This window comes from Saccharomyces paradoxus, chromosome II, assembly GCF_002079055.1.
Source record: "Saccharomyces paradoxus chromosome II, complete sequence".
Lineage (NCBI taxonomy): Eukaryota > Fungi > Ascomycota > Saccharomycetes > Saccharomycetales > Saccharomycetaceae > Saccharomyces > Saccharomyces paradoxus.
In genome coordinates this window covers 378,579-396,220 of record NC_047488.1, presented here as the reverse complement: position 1 = coordinate 396,220, position 17,642 = coordinate 378,579, and the positions used below count along the sequence as shown (strand labels likewise).

Genomic DNA, 17,642 nt, shown 5'->3' with positions numbered 1-17,642 from the left:
TAAACCTATTAAATACAATCAGTAATTAGATCATAGCTATTTTATCTAGTATATGAGTGTCCATATTTGGTATCATTGTTCTTTAAGACATATCTCGCTGGGCTTCACAAATGCAAAAGTGATATTATCTTTCAACGCGGAGAAGGATTCCGTGATAACTTCATCAAATAATTCATCTTGTCTTGCTGGATCGATATGCTTATAATGAACAAGGCATTGCCTGATGGACTGTGACTTTTTAGCATCTTCGTTGGTGGCCGCTTCATTCATTTCCTTTTGTAACTCCAGAGCACTAGTCCATGTCGCAATTCCAGACTTTTTCAGTTCTACAGCGTTCTGATGTTGATTTGTTTCAGGGTACTCAATTTCCTCCCCTAAACCCTCGCACGAACAAATCAAGTCATGAGTGTTACTCTTGGTGTCTGTATGGACAGAAAACAAATCCTTCAAGTCCTCTTTGTTGAAAAGATCATCATTTGAAGACCCTTTATTTTTCATTTCTGAGTCACCTAAGAATTTTTGACTCAAACTATTCTTCATTAATTGCCTCTGTAATATTTTTTCATCGATACACCCAGTTGTTACGAGTCTATATATAAAGCATGGCTTTTTTTGGCCATCTCTATGAATCCTTGACATCGCTTGCAAATCTACCGAAGGGTTCCAGTCATTATCAAATAAAATAAGCCGCGAAGCGCCGACTAAGTTTAACCCCACACCTCCCGATTTTGCACTCAACAAGAATCCAAATATAGCCGGATTCCTGTTGAAAGATGTGACAATAGAGTCTCTTTGTTTAGCAGGTATAGATCCATCAAGTCTGCAGTGTGACATTCCAGCCATATTCATCAAATTTTCAATTATATCCAATGTCTGGGTATAGTTAGACACCACAACAACCTTTTCTTCGGTATTCTTTCTAATCCCTTCAAGTAATGTCATTAATACCTTTAATTTACCAGAGTTCAAGGAACGACTGTAGCTGCCCTGAGATTGGGCATCCTTTATATGTGATTTGTAATATGGATCTGAACCTACCAATCCAGGAGAATTACAAACCTTTTTCAGTAAAGTTATTAGTCCTAGTGAAGAACTAAACGTCAGTTGTCCAAAATCCAAACGCGCACCCTGCAAAATATCTTTGAAGGCCAATATCTGTTGGCTGTACGGTTTACAGAATAAAATTATATCTGTCTTTGGAGGAAGGTACTTCTCTAAAATTGCATTCGTTCGTCTCAAAATAAACCTTTTCGTAATTTCTATCATCTCTTTTGACTTTTCCTCCCCCTTCTCCAACAATTCTTCGTTGTATCTGTTTGCAGTGTCTCTGGCTCTAGTTATAGGAATAATAAATCTTCTTTTGAAAGAGCCGAAACTTCCAAGGATCCCTGGGTTTATGAAATCTATAATAGTAAAAAACTCATTAAGATCATTCTGTATTGGAGTCCCCGTAAGCAGAAGTTTTTTTCTTATGTCTAAATTCTTCAACGTATTTAAAATTTTAGAAGTCCCATTTTTTAGTCGATGCCCTTCGTCACAGACCAGGAGGTCAATCAGCTGTTTATTTTTCTCTAATTCTTCGGAAACACTTAGCAGTTTTTCATAGCCAATAATCAAGACTTGGTAAGTTCGTTGCACTTTTAAAAAATTCCTGACAGCCATTTTATCCATATCAGGAGAATTTCTTGAACTCAATGTCAAAATACCTATTCTTGACAAATTTAACCATTTTCCAAACTCTCTTTTCCAATTTCCTATTAAAGTGACAGGACAAACAATTAAAATTTTTTTACAAAGACCGCTTAATGGTATCCCTGATTGTGAACATGGAACTTTTGATGCAAAAGGGGTTTGCCTGATCAATGTCCAAATCAAGGTTATACTCATTAGTGTTTTACCTAAGCCCATGTCATCAGCCAACAGGCATCCGCTAATATCTGAGTCGTTCTCAAGCACTAAACTTTTAGTAGTACAATCAATGTTCTGGTTTTCAATACGTGGTCTTGCTAAACCCATTACGCAATCATACATAAACTTCACTCCTTCCCTCTGATGGGGGCGCAAAAATTTACCCAGTAATGGATCAACAATTACGTCAACTTCAGCGGCTGCATTTTTGTTCATTATTAAAGGATTATCGATTTTGCTGACATCAAACACTGGATAATATTTTCTGGCTTGAGAATTTTGGTTGTTTTTAGTTAGTGTGGTCATATGTTCACTTGGTTGCTTTGTTACTGATTTAAACTTTTTCACAGTGTTTAGCGTGAATAGTTGAGACAGAGGCATTTGATATTTGCCACCGTCGTTCTTTGTAGAGGGCACTGTTACTGTTGCGCTGGTGGTAATTGAGCTGGTATTTCCTACCGCCTGTGATAAGGCTTTTTTGGCACTATTTATCTCTGTGCTTTCCTTCAATTCGTAATCTAACTGTACTTCATTGGAGCCCGCTTTGAAAAGAGTTTCAAAAAGAGAAGCTGAATCACTCGGTAGCGTACTTGACCCAAGAAGCTTCCCTGCTTCATTATAAAAACCCAGTTTACTACTATTAACTTTCAAGGTGGCGTAGCCATCACCACTCCAAGTCTTGTGCTTTTTAGTGGTAGGCTTCCTGTACATGATAGTAAAATACCTAATGGCTTCGTTTGAGGCTAGATTATTCGGCTTTTTAGCAACATTGAGAGGAGTGCCTGCAGAGATATTTCTTTTCAGGTTGGTAGTAACTTCTGCCTTAGGTATAGGAGCAGTTGTGACTGTGCTGGTGGTTGATTTGAGTTCTGCGTTCTTACTTGATCCGATCCTTCTGGGAGGTCTGAATGGCTTATTCTCATACTTCGGTATCTGCATTTGAGTAGCACCGGGATCAAATACCGTTCAATATATTAGCAGCTATTTCTTACCTATTGTAGTGTGTTCTTTCTTCGCCGAAGCCTAACGCATATTACCGCCATTTTAATATGAAAACTCGATTCTAATCGTTTATTTATAGTAGTTTTTTAACTTCGCGTTTTCTTTTTTCTTTTTCTTTGATGCATATATCAACGCGATCTTCGAGTAAAAACGCCATTCCCAGAAGCAGAACTAGGTAAACCACCCATATACAAGCCACCGCTCCCATAGAAATATCTCTCGTGAGCGCGTAGAAAAAGAGTCTAACAGTGGTAAGCACGGGATTAAATTCCTCAGTCAAGAGAGGGCCGAGCTAAAAATAACAATCACATGTCGAAAGCTAAAGCAAGCTTTTATAACTATTTATTCATCAACTCATATATATCTTAACTAACTTCCAAAGGTAAACCTGTTCACCTATCATGATCACATGTTGCAAGTTTACAGGCAAGCCACGAGGGCCTGAAAAGAGGAATAGTATTGTAGAGCCAGGTCACTTCAATTACCCCATGATTCTTGAGAAGAAACTTCAATCTTCTTAACGTGGTTCTTACCATCCTTCTGAGGCTTCAACTTTGGCACTGTTAAAGTCAAAACACCGCTTGCGTAGTCCGCTTTGATGTTGTCTGCATCCACACCTGGATAGTCTGGTAAAGTGATAACTCTCTTGAACTTACCGGAGCTGCTCTCCTTAACCTTAACTTTATCTTTACTCTCTTCGTTCAAGGTAGATGGGATTTCACCGGAAACCAAAATTTGGTTCTTGTTTTGATGGTATTCAATATCAATATCCTTCTTGCTTTTGACACCAGGAACCACCACCTTCAACTCGTAGTTCTTGTCATGGTCCAAAATATCAACTGGAACTGCGACATTTCTAGAGAAACCAAATCCGGATGGGAACAAGGACAAGTCGTTGTCAAACCAATCATCTAAGGCTTCATCTCTAGGATCGTAAAGAGCGCCAGCATAATTATTTGGTCTAGCAACTTCCTTACCAGTAGAATCCTTGGCAGGGGCGTTTGCTACTTGACGTCTTGGTGCGTAACCTCTCAAGCCGCCCTCACCTAGCAATCTGTTAAAAGCATCAACTTCGCTGTTGATGTTGTCAAAGAAATCAAAAAATGGACTGTTAAATGACATGTTTGGTTGTTCTGTTAGTTTGTTTGCTTTTTTTTATACCTGTTATTAAGATTTGGAATATCTTTATCGGTGGTATTATTAGCACGAGAGGAAAGTAGGAAAGGAAAATGATTTGAATCGGATCTCTGTCTGATAAATGGCCTATTTATATGTTTAGAATAAGGGAGGAAGAGTAGTTCTTGTTCTGAAATGCCACTTAAGAACGTGCATAGATCCGCAAGGACATCTAAAACTCGCACATTTCCTATTTTGTGTTGCGAGCACGCTAAATGTGAATACCTTACTGTTAGGAGCACCCTATACTTTTGAACACACAAGGGGGAGGGAATAATTCATCGATCCTTCTAGAAAACAAGCAATTGTAGTTCTTGAGAAAGCGCATTCGTTGGCTGTGAATACTTATGCAAAGACGGTTACTACTCCGATCCAACAATGCACCTTGACAGGCAAGGTCCTTTAGGGGTACATACGGATTTGCTCCTGCCCCAGTAACATTCCAGTGATTACCAAATGAAGACACATACACCAGATTATTTTGTGCCACATTGCCAAGAATAAGGTAAGGGAATTGTGGCTTACTGTAATCAACAGGTTCAGTGGTTATACAAGGTGGCCGCGTTATTTTTTTGGGGTCCCCCTGATGCTCATGAGAGTCCCATACAGTCTTGTTTTCAAGGAGTTAAACTGCCAAATGAAAAAGAAGAAAAGAAAAAGTTAAAAATTCAATTAAATTAAACTAGGAATAATGTTAGTGTATGTAGTAAGAAAATGATCGATGTGCGCAGAATATTGAAACGGAGACTGAAAACATTCTGTTGACGGATCCCGAACGAGAATCACGTAAAGAAGGTTCTAGAAAAAATTTAAAAAAATGAAAAACAAGGTGAGATTGGGACTAGTAGAGCCGTTTCAGCGACTCCTGATTAATGAGTTGCCCAACATTAATAATAAAGTGTCTTGTTGTTAGTTATATCAAAAAAAGTCCAACGATGTCCTTCTACTGGAACCCATATCTAGAGTGTCCAAATTTAGTTCGTGCAGTGTTTCAATAGACGCCGCCTTTGAAGGGGACTCGTTTGAACAGAATACAAAGAGAGCTTTAGAATCATCGATTGCTATTGTGTTATTTACTTTGAAAGCATCTGTTGTTTTGTCCATCTCTTCAATATCTTCGTACAACAAATCGTGAATCGAGTAGTCCTTATCCTGAGAGAAGATAGAAGAGATCGAGCTCTTACTAGAGGAAAGACTGGCGTCTGATTCGCTCCTCGTTGACTGTGTTGGAGATGAAGCCATCCGCAGCTTTTCTTCCTTCGCAGCATTTGTCTGCATGTGTCTCATGGCTGAGTGGTAGTCTTTGAGCAGTGTTTCATCAAGTAACAAACTGCTCCTTTTTAGCTTTGACTGAGTAGATGTCTTTTTTTTATGCGTAACGGATAGGAATGAAGAAGGAGGTATGCTCTCCTCCTTTTTCTGCTTCGTCTTGGAGTGACCATGACTAAATTCGCTTGACAGCGAGATCAACGAACTTTTGGATCCTAAGTGCATGGACTGTCTTTTTTTGGTATCTGCGTTCGTGCTGGAATTCTTAGAGCGTCTTAGCATTTTCAATTTTTTTGTATTATTGTGTCGTTGCAATATATAGTGGTAGTATTCTTTATCGTCGTATATTTCTCGTGCCGTGCTTGCGCCCTCTTTAACAATAAACTAAGCGAATATTGAGGCTTCTTTATAACAATCTGACAAATACTCAAAGAACAGAATAAGCAGCCAAGCGCGAAATTATGAATTCTATTAATATCCGCACTAGTGAATCCGAATACTTCCTTTACAGGTTATTTTCTCCTATTGCTCCAAATTACTTTGCTGTGCTTTTTTTTTTAATTACGCGCATGAAGTAATTCTATCCCTACGCGAAAGTTTGTCGTAATTTCGTGTTTCTTTTTTTACGTGTTCTATTCAGAAGCAAACATGTTCTTAACGAAGCCATCTCAATATTTCACCTACGAGGACCCGCAATAACTGTACTCGGTGGTTTAGTATACTGTGAAAGGCGAAAGTAGGGACTTGTACATTATGAACACGGCCTACTTGGCGTCATTGGTGCTCATTGTAATGACTGCGTATGTCATTAGGTTGGTAACGATTCTGCCTTTTTTCCACACCCAAACAAGTTTAAAGAAGGATACGAAAGATGAGGCTAGCATACTGAGGATACAGAAACCGTCAAAGAAACCACTCAGGATCTTTGTATTTTTAGGATCGGGGGGCCATACTGGTGAAATGATTCGTCTTCTAGAAAATTATAAGGATCTTTTGTTAAATGAGTCGATCGTATACTTGGGTTACTCTGATGAGGCTTCCAGGCAAAGATTCGCCAGCTTTATAAAAAAATTCAGTCGTTGCAAAGTGCAGTACTCTGGATTCATGAAAGCTAGGGAAGTTAAAGCAACTTTTCTACAAAGTGTAAAGACCATCGTAGGAACGTTGGTGCAATCTTTTGTGCACGTGGTTAGAATCAGATTTGCCATGTGTGGTTCCCCTCACCTCTTCTTGTTAAATGGGCCCGGAACATGCTGTATAATATCCTTTTGGTTAAAGATCATAGAACTGGTTGTGCCCCTCTTGGGTTCCTCCCATATAGTCTACGTGGAATCGTTAGCAAGGATCAATACTCCTAGTCTGACGGGGAAAATATTATATTGGGTAGTGGATGAATTCATTGTCCAGTGGCAAGAATTAAGAGATAATTGTTTACCGAGATCCAAATGGTTCGGTATCCTTGTTTAAGTACACTTTTACGTAAGATGGTAATATTTTTACAATTTTTGAAGCCTTATGAAGATAACTTTTTAGATACTTGAAGTTCTCAGAATTGGTTCACAAAACGTAAACAATTCAACTCACCGACTAAATAACTACTGGTGACACGGGAAGTAAATCGCTTACAATTACTACCCATATAAACAAACATTCACATTTCATGGCCTCATAATTGCATAACGTATGCACAATCCATTACGGCATTAAACCTGGCGTGAACGATAATGTGACACATGTCTCAGAGACATTTGCACGAGGCTTATTGCCGCACGGCTATTTGGTGTCGTCTCGCTCCCCGCGCCGGGACGGCCAAAAAATGCAAAAAGGTCAGTCAGAACCGGCAATCCGATGAGGTTAGGGCCCTTCCAGTAAACCGCACACTAACTTGACAAGGCATTTTTTCAAAAAACTGCATTCTGATAGAAAAAAAGAAAAGGAAACCTCCAGGTTATTATTCGATTTGGCAGTGTCAGAACATTTAAATTTTTCGGATGGTTTACCTCATTTCACTTGTTTTGGCAATCCATATTGGAGTAAAAAGTATATAAGATGTAGTATTGTAACATCTTCCTGTTTTGTGGCATCTCTTCTGCCTTATCTCTGCCCGTAAAAAAAAGGGCAAACAATAAAATAGTTTGAAATTAATACATACAGCCAAGTGTATCATATAGTGCTCTTTGTTACTGTAACTATTTAATAAAAAATTTTCGATAAAATGGTGTCAAGGAACGATGGTGACAGTTTTCTTGTTGACGAGGCTAGTCTAGCACCATGTTCACATAGTTTGCATGAAAGAAGACTCAGTGAAAAACAAAAGAGAGACTTTACAATAACAGAAAAGCAAGATGAGGCATCTGAACAACCAGTCAAGGCTCGAAGGACAGATAGTAAATCCAAACTACAGAGCAAATGCAAAAAAATCTTTGACTCTTTCAAAAGACAGCTGCCACCAAACCCGAATTCCGAACTAGAGTCCCAAGAAAAAAACAACTTAACTAAGTCAATCAAATCACGTCACTTGGTCATGATCAGCCTCGGTACCGGTATAGGTACTGGGTTACTGGTCGGCAATGGTCAGGTTCTGGGTACAGCTGGCCCTGCCGGATTGGTCCTTGGTTACGGTATAGCGTCGATCATGCTTTATTGTATCATCCAAGCGGCCGGTGAGTTAGGTCTCTGTTATGCAGGATTAACCGGTAATTATACTAGATATCCTTCTATTTTGGTCGACCCTTCGTTAGGGTTTGCAGTTTCTGTGGTTTACACCATTCAATGGCTAACTGTTCTGCCCTTACAATTGGTCACAGCGGCGATGACAGTCAAATACTGGACGAGCGTAAATGCAGACATCTTTGTTGCTGTTGTTTTTGTTTTTGTAATTATCATCAACCTCTTTGGGTCCAGAGGCTACGCTGAAGCCGAATTCATTTTCAATACCTGTAAAATATTGATGGTAATCGGATTTGTAATTCTGGCCATTATCATCAATTGTGGTGGTGCGGGTGATAGAAGGTACATTGGTACTGAATACTGGCATAATCCTGGTCCATTTGCCCATGGTTTTAAAGGCGTATGTACCGTTTTCTGTTATGCTGCGTTCAGCTATGGTGGTATTGAAGTTCTACTTCTATCTGCCGCCGAGCAAGAAAATCCAACGAAATCTATTCCAAATGCCTGTAAAAAAGTTGTATACCGTATTGTACTGATTTACATGCTAACCACCATTTTAGTTTGCTTTCTTGTTCCATACAACAGTGACGAATTATTAGGCTCTAGTGACTCCTCTGGATCCCATGCATCCCCATTTGTCATTGCTGTTGCATCACATGGTGTTAAAGTCGTGCCTCACTTTATAAATGCTGTTATTTTGATTTCTGTCATTTCTGTTGCTAACTCTTCGTTATATTCTGGACCAAGATTGTTATTGTCATTAGCAGAACAAGGCGTCTTACCTAAATGTTTAGCATATGTTGATAGAAGCGGACGGCCGTTGCTTTGTTTTTTTGTTTCAGTTGCCTTCGGGTGCATTGGGTTTGTGGCTACTAGCGACGCTGAAGAACAGGTTTTCACTTGGCTATTGGCCATTTCTAGTCTTTCCCAATTGTTTATCTGGATGTCAATGTCTCTGTCACATATTAGATTTAGAGATGCCATGGCAAAGCAAGGCCGTTCCATGAAGGAAGTTGGATACAAGGCACAAACTGGCTATTGGGGTTCATGGCTTGCAGTTCTAATTGCAGTATTCTTCCTAGTTTGCCAATTCTGGGTAGCCATCGCACCAGTTAATGAACACGGAAAATTGAATGCCAAAGTATTTTTTCAAAATTATTTGGCGATGCCCATCGTTTTGTTTGCCTATTTTGGCCACAAGATATACTCCAAATCGTGGAGCTTTTGGATTCCAGCCGAAAAAATCGATTTAAACTCACATAGAAACATATTTGTCCCATCAAGGCTCACAGAGATTAATAAAGTCGACGACGATGACGAGCTTAAAGAGTATGAAAATTCAGAATCGTCGGTAAATCCAAACAGCTCGCGTTCAAGAATGTTTTTCAAGAAAATGGTAAACTTCTGGTGTTAACTACATTCTCATTCATTTCCCACTTGGCTTCATCGGGCTTTCGCTGCTGCCCTTCAAGATAACAAAATACATAATATTTTTTATAACATTAATTCAAGTCGAGAAAAGGACAAATCTGCATAATTAAACTAATTTTAAACCTGTTAAGAGTATTTTCTTTTCCACTAAAAACACTTACAACTAAATAGGTTGTCCGCACAGGATTTCCACCCTACCTCTACTACTATTCCAGACGGAAGGTTGGGTTTGATTACTCATCATATGGGTAACAAAAATCCTTATAACACATAAACGCGCAGAAAAAGAAACGGACCAAATGTGCCAAGAAAAGAAACGGCAACACGGCGCATAATTGACAGAAAAGAAATACTGTCTTTGGAATGCCGCAAAAGAAACAGGCCCTTTTCCGATCTAAGAGCATGTAGAGGGCTTCTGATACTGCCGCACGCTGCTTGATATGCCGCCTCCTACGACTCACTTCATGGTCCGGAACCGGCATCCACATTTCTACTCCCCGCAGAAGCACTGCCTCATGATGGCTTCGATGGCAAATATGTCGGCAGTCCTAAAGGCTGATCCTTGGTTTTCTGCGCCGCTTGTGGTTAAAAATGTGACGGGATATACTGAAAGGTAGCATGCTTACTAGAAAATGACTCTTCAACGAGAAAAAGAAAAAAATTTCAGGGTGAAATGTTTCTTCTTTGATTAGCACATCTTCTCATATATATATTAGGTACGCAGATTCTACTAGTTTGCCGTTAAATAATAGCCATCTCTTGCTAGTGTTGAAAAAACATTTTCCTTTCGACACCTCCAATTTAACTGACTAGTCACACTACAAAATTCAAGTAGCTACAAATGCCATCTTCAGAAGATTTTGGATCTCCTGGTAAGAAGGAACCTTCTCCTGATTCCATATCGATACGTTCCTTTAGCGCTGGGAATAACTTCCAATCATCATCAAGTGAAAAAACTTACTCTGACCAAAAGTCCAGCCGTGACAAACTTATACATAGGTTTGCGGACTCATTCAAAAGAGCAGAACGTTGCACTACAAAAACTAAGCAAATAAATGAAAATACGTCTGATTTAGAGGATGGCGTTGAATCAATCACGTCGGACTCCAAGTTGAAAAAGTCCATGAAATCGCGTCATGTGGTTATGATGTCTCTAGGGACAGGTATTGGTACGGGTCTGTTGGTGGCTAATGCAAAAGGTCTTCATTACGGTGGTCCCGCTGCGCTAGTAATTGGTTACATCTTGGTTTCTTTTGTGACTTACTTCATGATCCAAGCCGCTGGTGAAATGGCTGTCACCTATCCCACCTTACCAGCAAATTTCAACGCATACTCCTCTATATTCATTTCCAAACCATTTGGATTCGCCACCGTATGGCTTTACTGTTTCCAATGGCTAACCGTTTTGCCTTTAGAGTTAATAACTGCGTCCATGACTATTCAATTCTGGAATGATAAAATAAACCCTGATATTTATATTCTTATTTTCTACGTTTTCTTAGTATTCATTCATTTCTTTGGTGTAAAAGCCTACGGTGAAACGGAATTCATATTCAATTGCTGTAAAATTTTAATGATAGCAGGTTTCATCATTCTTTCTGTTGTTATCAACTGTGGTGGCGCAGGAGATGATGGTTATATTGGGGCCGCTTATTGGCATAATCCAGGTGCATTTGCAGGTGACACATCGACCGGCAGGTTTAAAAACGTGTGCTATATTTTAGTTACTGCTTACTTCTCTTTTGGTGGTATGGAATTATTTGCATTGAGTGTTCAAGAACAGTCAAACCCTAGAAAATCTACTCCCGTGGCAGCTAAGAGAAGCATATATCGTATCGTTGTCATCTATCTTTTGACTATGATTCTGATTGGGTTTAACGTTCCATACAATGATGACCAATTAATGGGTGCAGGTGGATCTGCTACACATGCATCTCCCTACGTCTTGGCCGCATCCATTCACGGTGTGAAAATTGTTCCACACATTATCAACGCTGTTATTTTAATTTCTGTCATTTCAGTGGCAAATTCTTCTTTATATGCCGCTCCAAGATTGATCTGCTCTTTGTCACAACAAGGCTACGCACCCAAATTTTTAGATTACGTTGACAGAGAGGGTAGGCCCTTGAGAGCGCTTATTATATGTTGCGTTTTCGGTGTCATTGCATTTGTTGCTGCTTCATCAAAGGAGGAGATCATATTTACATGGTTAGCAGCTATTGCAGGCTTAAGTGAATTATTCACATGGACTTCCATCATGCTGTCTCATTTGCGTTTCAGACAAGCAATGAAGGTACAGGGAAGGTCTCTAGACGAGTTGGGATACAAAGCCACAACGGGCATCTGGGGTTCCGTATACGGTTTCTTTTTTAATATTTTAGTTTTTGTTGCCCAATTCTGGGTGGCATTGGCCCCCTTGGGTAATGGGGGCAAATGTGATGCGGAGTCCTTCTTCCAAAGTTACCTAGCTTTCCCAATATGGCTGGCTTTCTACTTAGGATATATGGTTTACAATCGTGATTTTACCCTATTAAATCCCCTCGACAAGATCGATCTGGACTTTCACAGGCGTGTTTATGATCCAGAGCTAATGAGACAAGAAGACGAAGAAAACAAAGAAAAACTGAGGAATATGTCTTTGAGGAGGAAAGCTTATCATTTCTGGTGTTAAACTTAACTATACCATTCAAGTCCGGACACTTTCCACTTGAGTCCGTTTGATGAGATCATGGCACGTCCCTTTGCGCGCTGAGCTGATAATACTTTGCACCGCGCATTTGTTACCGCCCTCCCCTAATGAACTAATTCGTTTTTGTAATTTTATATTTACATACATTCATTAATGACCCGTAGCATACACACCCGCACAATACCGTTATTGTTTTAAATTTCGCTTTACCCTCATGCCTGCAACAGAAAGGTGAGGGAGTAAATTCTATGGCTTTGGAAACCGTTCCTATCCTTGCCTATCCCTCTCAGCGCCTGTCAAACCCGCGCCTAAACAGTATTACCTCTTTGGGTAATGAAAAGGAATTTCACCTTGGAATGGCCAGGTAAAGAAAAAAGAAAAAGCCCTTTCTTCTTGGTATTTTGACTAGGACCATATGAAATAGTCATGAATATAGCGAATTTATTGTCTTGGCTTGGAATCCATTTCAATAATTACTTTCTCGGCACTTGCGGCGCACACACACAGCCGGACAGCAGCAAGATTTTCAAAACCCAAGCAACCGATACTCAACACAATGGAACCCAACAAATTGGAGTAATGACCTTATTGGGTAATTCTTATTCCCAAAAAGAGCATCAGACGATCTGATTATGGTCTTTTTTAGACTATAACTTTAATTATGAGGACCAATGTCTTCGGATGGTCCCTTTTCCGATTTTCCGACTCTCTTCCGTTGAAGAATGTACCTATGGTTTTGAGTCCTACCGTAGTTTATTGCAGGAATTTGACCCTTTTCTTCCAAGAAATTGTGGTGGAAATAATTGATTGTTCCGACAAATGTGTCTTATTTTTCTAAAAACATCTTTTTCTCTCCAATTTTTCGAGCTGTTTCCAATGAAAAAAAAAGTCTTCTGTAAGGGTGAATATGTCTCCAACCTTTTCAAGGTACTGCGTTGCTACATTCACCATTTGGTATAAATAGTGGATTGACCGCCCTCTTTTAGATGTCAATTGTTCTCGCTTGTTTAACTTTGGTCAGACTGGCGTTATAAGGGTAATCAGTAACAATAATTTGCTATTGCATAACTATATCCCCTCCGCTAAATAAAAATAAAATGTCTGTTTCCAAGATTGCCTTCGTTTTAAGCGCTATTGCTTCTTTGGCTGCCGCTGACACCACCGCCGCCCAAACTGCTGAATTGCAAGCTATTATCGGTGACATTAACTCTCATCTTTCTGACTACTTGGGTCTAGAAACCGGTAACAGTGGATTTCAAATCCCATCTGATGTCTTGAGTGTCTACCAACAAGTCATGACTTACACCGATGACGCTTACACTACCTTATTCAGTGAATTAGACTTCGATGCCATTACCAAGACCATTGTTAAATTGCCATGGTACACCACAAGATTGAGTTCTGAAATCGCTGCTGCTCTTGCCTCTGTTTCTCCAGCTTCTTCCGCTGCTCCATCTTCTTCCGCTACTCCATCTTCCTCTGCTGCTCCATCCTCTTCCGCTGCTCCATCTTCCTCTGCTGCTCCATCCTCTTCCGCTGCTCCATCTTCCTCTGCTGCTCCATCCTCTTCTAAGGCCGTTTCTTCTTCTGCCGCTCCAACCACTTCTTCTGTCAGCACTTCTACAGTTGAAACTGCTTCCAATGCTGGTCAAAGAGTCAATGCAGGCGCTGCCTCTTTCGGTGCTGTTGTTGCAGGTGCAGCTGCTTTATTGTTATAAAAGCTTTCCTTTTGAGACAAATACTTCAAAAATTACCTTCATTATTCCTTTCTTTATGTATTTCTTAGTTCGAATTTTTCTTCAATAATATAATCAATTTATCAAATTTTTAAAACGCTTTCTTTATCGAGAGTAGTACTTCTTCGCAATCCATAGGAGACGTTTCCTCTTTTGACAATTGCACCAACTGCTCGTTGCTCAAAACCAATCTTTTTTTATTTTGAATTTACGAAGAGTTATGTTTCGAAGGAACGACCAAACGAGCCAAATATGGGCATCGCCAGCGCTAAAAAAATGGACCCTACCAAACATGTTATTATGCCAAGGCGTAGCGAAGAGCCTCCTTGAAAAAGAATATGCATGAAATAAAATAGACGGGACCAGACCCTCTTTTGAAAAAAAAAAAAAATTGAAGATTTAACACGTGGCTACACCGGCTGGCCTACAACCAGCATAAGATCAAGTAACCCTTGAGCTTGAAAAGATGCCTAATCACAACGTCTAAAATCGTAGGCCTTCTTAATTTTCACGAGCTGAAAAAATTTCCACTATGATGTCATACAAGTCCTTTCAACAAAAGATGCTTCAAGAAAAATGGTACTCAAGATGATAAATCCCTGCAGAGCCGCCAGCTCTGCATACAAAACAACAAAACGATCTTATTCCCAAAGCCAAGAAAAAAAGGAGAGTATAACCTTTCAAGCCAGACGTAAAACTATCTGCCCAAGGACAGCTGGCATGGACTGCTCCAACGTTGGTCTGCCTTTTTTTTTCTCTTTTACCGGGATTTGGCATTTCTTGTCGGTACTTTATAAACGAATGTTAAACGACTGTGAAAAAGCCATCCCTGGATTATGCGAAAGTACTCTCAGGGCACCCGTCCGTTTAAAGACCCCAGGCCAAAAGAGAAATTTCTTGTAGGAAAAAAGTACACAGGGCCTTAAACTGACTACAAAGCCATCTTTTCTCGTTTGTCAGCACGTCCCAGAAAAACGCGCAGCCGTGGCAATTGATAAGTGGCTTCTTGCGTTTGGCAGCACTTTTCTGATCTCATGTTTTCTTATGTTGCGAGACATCATCGTCGTTGAGAAAAGTTTCAATGTCAAACGAACGGCCTATCGTTGCATTCTCCTTGGAGAAGGGCCTGAATTTAGGGGAATCACATCTGGCTATTACATGCTACACCGTGCAGTAGCCCCTATGTCGCTAACAGGCAAATCTTACACCCTCTCTAAATCGTTTACCTCTTGTATATTACCTGGCCTAAATTTTTGCATATAAATAATTATCACATCATGATAGCTCAGATGCATTTTCAGTGTCAAGTCACATGAATCCTCGATATTGCTCGAAAAACAAAAAAATAAAGCTTTCAAATAACCACCCAGATGTCTATAGGTTACAAAGACAACTTGATGACAACTATTCTAGCCAAAAATGGGAAATGTGAATTTCCTATGACTTTCGAATGTTCGCCTTCTCAGATAACTCTAATGCCAGAAATGTTCTCTTTTAGTAATGAACGGAAATATCAAACTCTGATACCTTTGATGAAAACATCACATCTAATTGATGACGACTTGAAAGACAAACTGAATAAGTGCGCTTTCGATTTTTTCTCTGGAAAACAAGCCAGTAAAACAAGTGACACGACTATTTCAAGCCTCACAGAGAGCGGCAAGACATCACCGATATCGCCATTGCACAATATTAATATAGTAAAAGCGGAGAATACCGGTAACAGTAAATCAGATATATATGGCACAACTAAAATAAACAAACCGACAAAGACCGTGATGAAATTGAAATCTACGAAAACCAGTGCGACAGGACAGAGGACTCGTCATTTCTGTAAGATCTGCTCTACTGGGTTCACCACTTCTGGTCATCTTTCAAGACATAACAGAATCCATACAGGAGAAAAAAATCACATCTGTCCGCACGAGGGTTGTGGACAGAGATTTAGTAGACATGATAACTGTAATCAGCATTACCGAACTCATGCGAATAAGAAGAAAAGAAACTGGAAGAGAAGGGAAACTAGCAGTTGATGTGAGTCAGCTGCGTGAGCTCAGGCAGAAACATTTAAATATTCAATAACATACAAATAAAAGACTGATAAATAGTAATATAACTAAGGGGTTATGAACACTCACTTACCAAGAACAGTAGCGGGAACGTGGGTCGGCTCTCTTATGCAGAAATTTTTTTGTTAAGACTCGAAGGAACATGGAGTTTTAAACCTTATGCATGTAGGGATTACCCTCTATTTTGATGACGTTTAACCATCAAGGGCTAACGAAAAAAATGCTACAGCAAATTTTATCGATAATATGATGACTATGATGGTAATAATTTTGGGAGAAGTCGAATAAAAAATAGCTAAGGAAAAATACTGTTTATCTTTTAACACAATGAATGATGAAATCAATGAGCCGTCACCCAATATATGTGAGCAATGCTTAGGCGATGAGAGTAATATACGGATGACTAAGATTCCCCAAGGCTCTGAATGTAAGATTTGTACCCTACCGTTCACCTTATACCATTTTAAAACATCAAAACGAAGCAATAATATCATTAAAACATTAATATGTGTAAGATGCGCCACTCAAAGAAACATTTGTCAATGCTGTATGCTTGATTCAAGGTGGCACATCCCTATACAACTGCGGGATCATTTAATATCCATCGTGAACGAGGAAAACGTCATGACCGAGGAGGCAAGAAACGACATGATGAAAAGGTTCTTGTCGCTAAAAAATGTGAAATTGGGAGGAGCTCAAATCACGAGCGATGCCTCAGAAGCAGACAATATCGTTGATAAGCTGAAAAATATACTTCTGCGAGCAGCATCAGATGACTCGAGTCCTCCATTGGAAATAAAGGACACAACTGCATTGCATAAAAACGAAAAAGATATGACTGACGTCAAAAACTTGGGAAAATTCGTGTCCGTGGACATATCTCACGTTCTGAAGAAAATACCCTTGAATGAATCGTTCTCAAAGGACGCATCCACTAGATCGTTTTTCCTTTATAATATTGATGCTTCAATCCCTGAATGGAAAATAGCTGATACTATCTCACAATTATTAGGTATAAAGAAATGGAGCGATGGGAATTCATTAACATTGGTAGTTAACCATAAGGCGAAGTGTGGAGGCGTAAGATTTCAATCTATCGAATTGGGAGAGCGGTTCGTCAATAAAATAAGTGATACACTTACCACACCGAAGGGCCTGAAGAGAGGAGTTTTGCCTATCGATCGTTTCAGAATATTTATTATTCCTTGGTCATCTGGGTTTTCAGCTGCGTCATTCGGAGCCAACACCGCAGAAAATATAAAACTTAGTTTGAGTTTAAATAAGCTTATTCAATTGGAACTAGGGCTTCCCTTCCCTACAAAGGATGCAGATAACCCGAAGAAAGAAAAGAAAAAGACATCAAAGAAGGTCCATAAGGCTAAATCAAAGAAATCGAAACCTCGGGCTAACAAGTTAACAATATAGACGAAACACCAAAAAATCACAGGTTAGAGGGATGAACGGTTTGATCCGTGTAGGCCATCCAACTCCTTTGCAAGTAATAAACAAAAGCAAGTTGAGTTAGCAACTTCATCTAAGTTGCTTCACTATATCTGACAAAACTATAAAGAATGCTGTACTCTACGTTAGCCCGAGCATTTTATCTGTTCGCTTTATCGCTTTTAGCTGTTTGTTATACTTGCGCTCTACTCCTGTCCAGGTTCTTTCTATCGAAGCCCGAAGTGATAATTC

At 39.6% G+C, this 17,642-nt stretch overlaps 9 protein-coding genes across 9 annotated transcripts; 6 read left to right on the top strand and 3 right to left on the bottom strand.

Annotated features, from left to right (window-relative positions):
• Positions 1-72: 72 nt before the first annotated feature.
• On the bottom strand, positions 73-2,847 carry RDH54 (DNA-dependent ATPase RDH54; the record flags this gene model as incomplete). The annotated part of the gene is made up of 1 exon (XM_033908778.1): positions 73-2,847. One exon carries the CDS (start codon positions 2,845-2,847, stop codon positions 73-75), a length of 2,775 nt encoding a protein of 924 aa, XP_033764669.1.
• A 540-nt stretch (positions 2,848-3,387) lies between these two features.
• Positions 3,388-4,032, bottom strand: HSP26 (chaperone protein HSP26; the record flags this gene model as incomplete). The annotated part of the gene is made up of 1 exon (XM_033908777.1): positions 3,388-4,032. One exon carries the CDS (start codon positions 4,030-4,032, stop codon positions 3,388-3,390), a length of 645 nt encoding a protein of 214 aa, XP_033764668.1.
• Positions 4,033-5,004: 972 nt separating this feature from the next.
• SPAR_B01740 (uncharacterized protein) lies at positions 5,005-5,637 on the bottom strand (the record flags this gene model as incomplete). The annotated part of the gene is made up of 1 exon (XM_033908776.1): positions 5,005-5,637. One exon carries the CDS (start codon positions 5,635-5,637, stop codon positions 5,005-5,007), a length of 633 nt encoding a protein of 210 aa, XP_033764667.1.
• Positions 5,638-6,108: 471 nt separating this feature from the next.
• On the top strand, positions 6,109-6,822 carry ALG14 (N-acetylglucosaminyldiphosphodolichol N-acetylglucosaminyltransferase anchoring subunit ALG14; the record flags this gene model as incomplete). The annotated part of the gene is made up of 1 exon (XM_033908775.1): positions 6,109-6,822. One exon carries the CDS (start codon positions 6,109-6,111, stop codon positions 6,820-6,822), a length of 714 nt encoding a protein of 237 aa, XP_033764666.1.
• Positions 6,823-7,570: 748 nt separating this feature from the next.
• TAT1 (amino acid transporter TAT1) lies at positions 7,571-9,439 on the top strand (the record flags this gene model as incomplete). Its single annotated transcript, XM_033908774.1, has 1 exon — positions 7,571-9,439. The coding sequence occupies one exon, from the start codon at positions 7,571-7,573 to the stop codon at positions 9,437-9,439; it is 1,869 nt and encodes a 622-aa protein (XP_033764665.1).
• Positions 9,440-10,297: 858 nt separating this feature from the next.
• On the top strand, positions 10,298-12,127 carry BAP2 (branched-chain amino acid permease BAP2; the record flags this gene model as incomplete). Its single annotated transcript, XM_033908773.1, has 1 exon — positions 10,298-12,127. The coding sequence occupies one exon, from the start codon at positions 10,298-10,300 to the stop codon at positions 12,125-12,127; it is 1,830 nt and encodes a 609-aa protein (XP_033764664.1).
• A 1,115-nt stretch (positions 12,128-13,242) lies between these two features.
• On the top strand, positions 13,243-13,863 carry TIP1 (putative lipase; the record flags this gene model as incomplete). The annotated part of the gene is made up of 1 exon (XM_033908772.1): positions 13,243-13,863. One exon carries the CDS (start codon positions 13,243-13,245, stop codon positions 13,861-13,863), a length of 621 nt encoding a protein of 206 aa, XP_033764663.1.
• A 1,388-nt stretch (positions 13,864-15,251) lies between these two features.
• On the top strand, positions 15,252-15,914 carry NRG2 (Nrg2p; the record flags this gene model as incomplete). Its single annotated transcript, XM_033908771.1, has 1 exon — positions 15,252-15,914. The coding sequence occupies one exon, from the start codon at positions 15,252-15,254 to the stop codon at positions 15,912-15,914; it is 663 nt and encodes a 220-aa protein (XP_033764662.1).
• A 363-nt stretch (positions 15,915-16,277) lies between these two features.
• Positions 16,278-17,375, top strand: ECM2 (Pre-mRNA-splicing factor ECM2; the record flags this gene model as incomplete). Its single annotated transcript, XM_033908770.1, has 1 exon — positions 16,278-17,375. The coding sequence occupies one exon, from the start codon at positions 16,278-16,280 to the stop codon at positions 17,373-17,375; it is 1,098 nt and encodes a 365-aa protein (XP_033764661.1).
• Between the last annotated feature and the right edge of the window lie 267 nt (positions 17,376-17,642).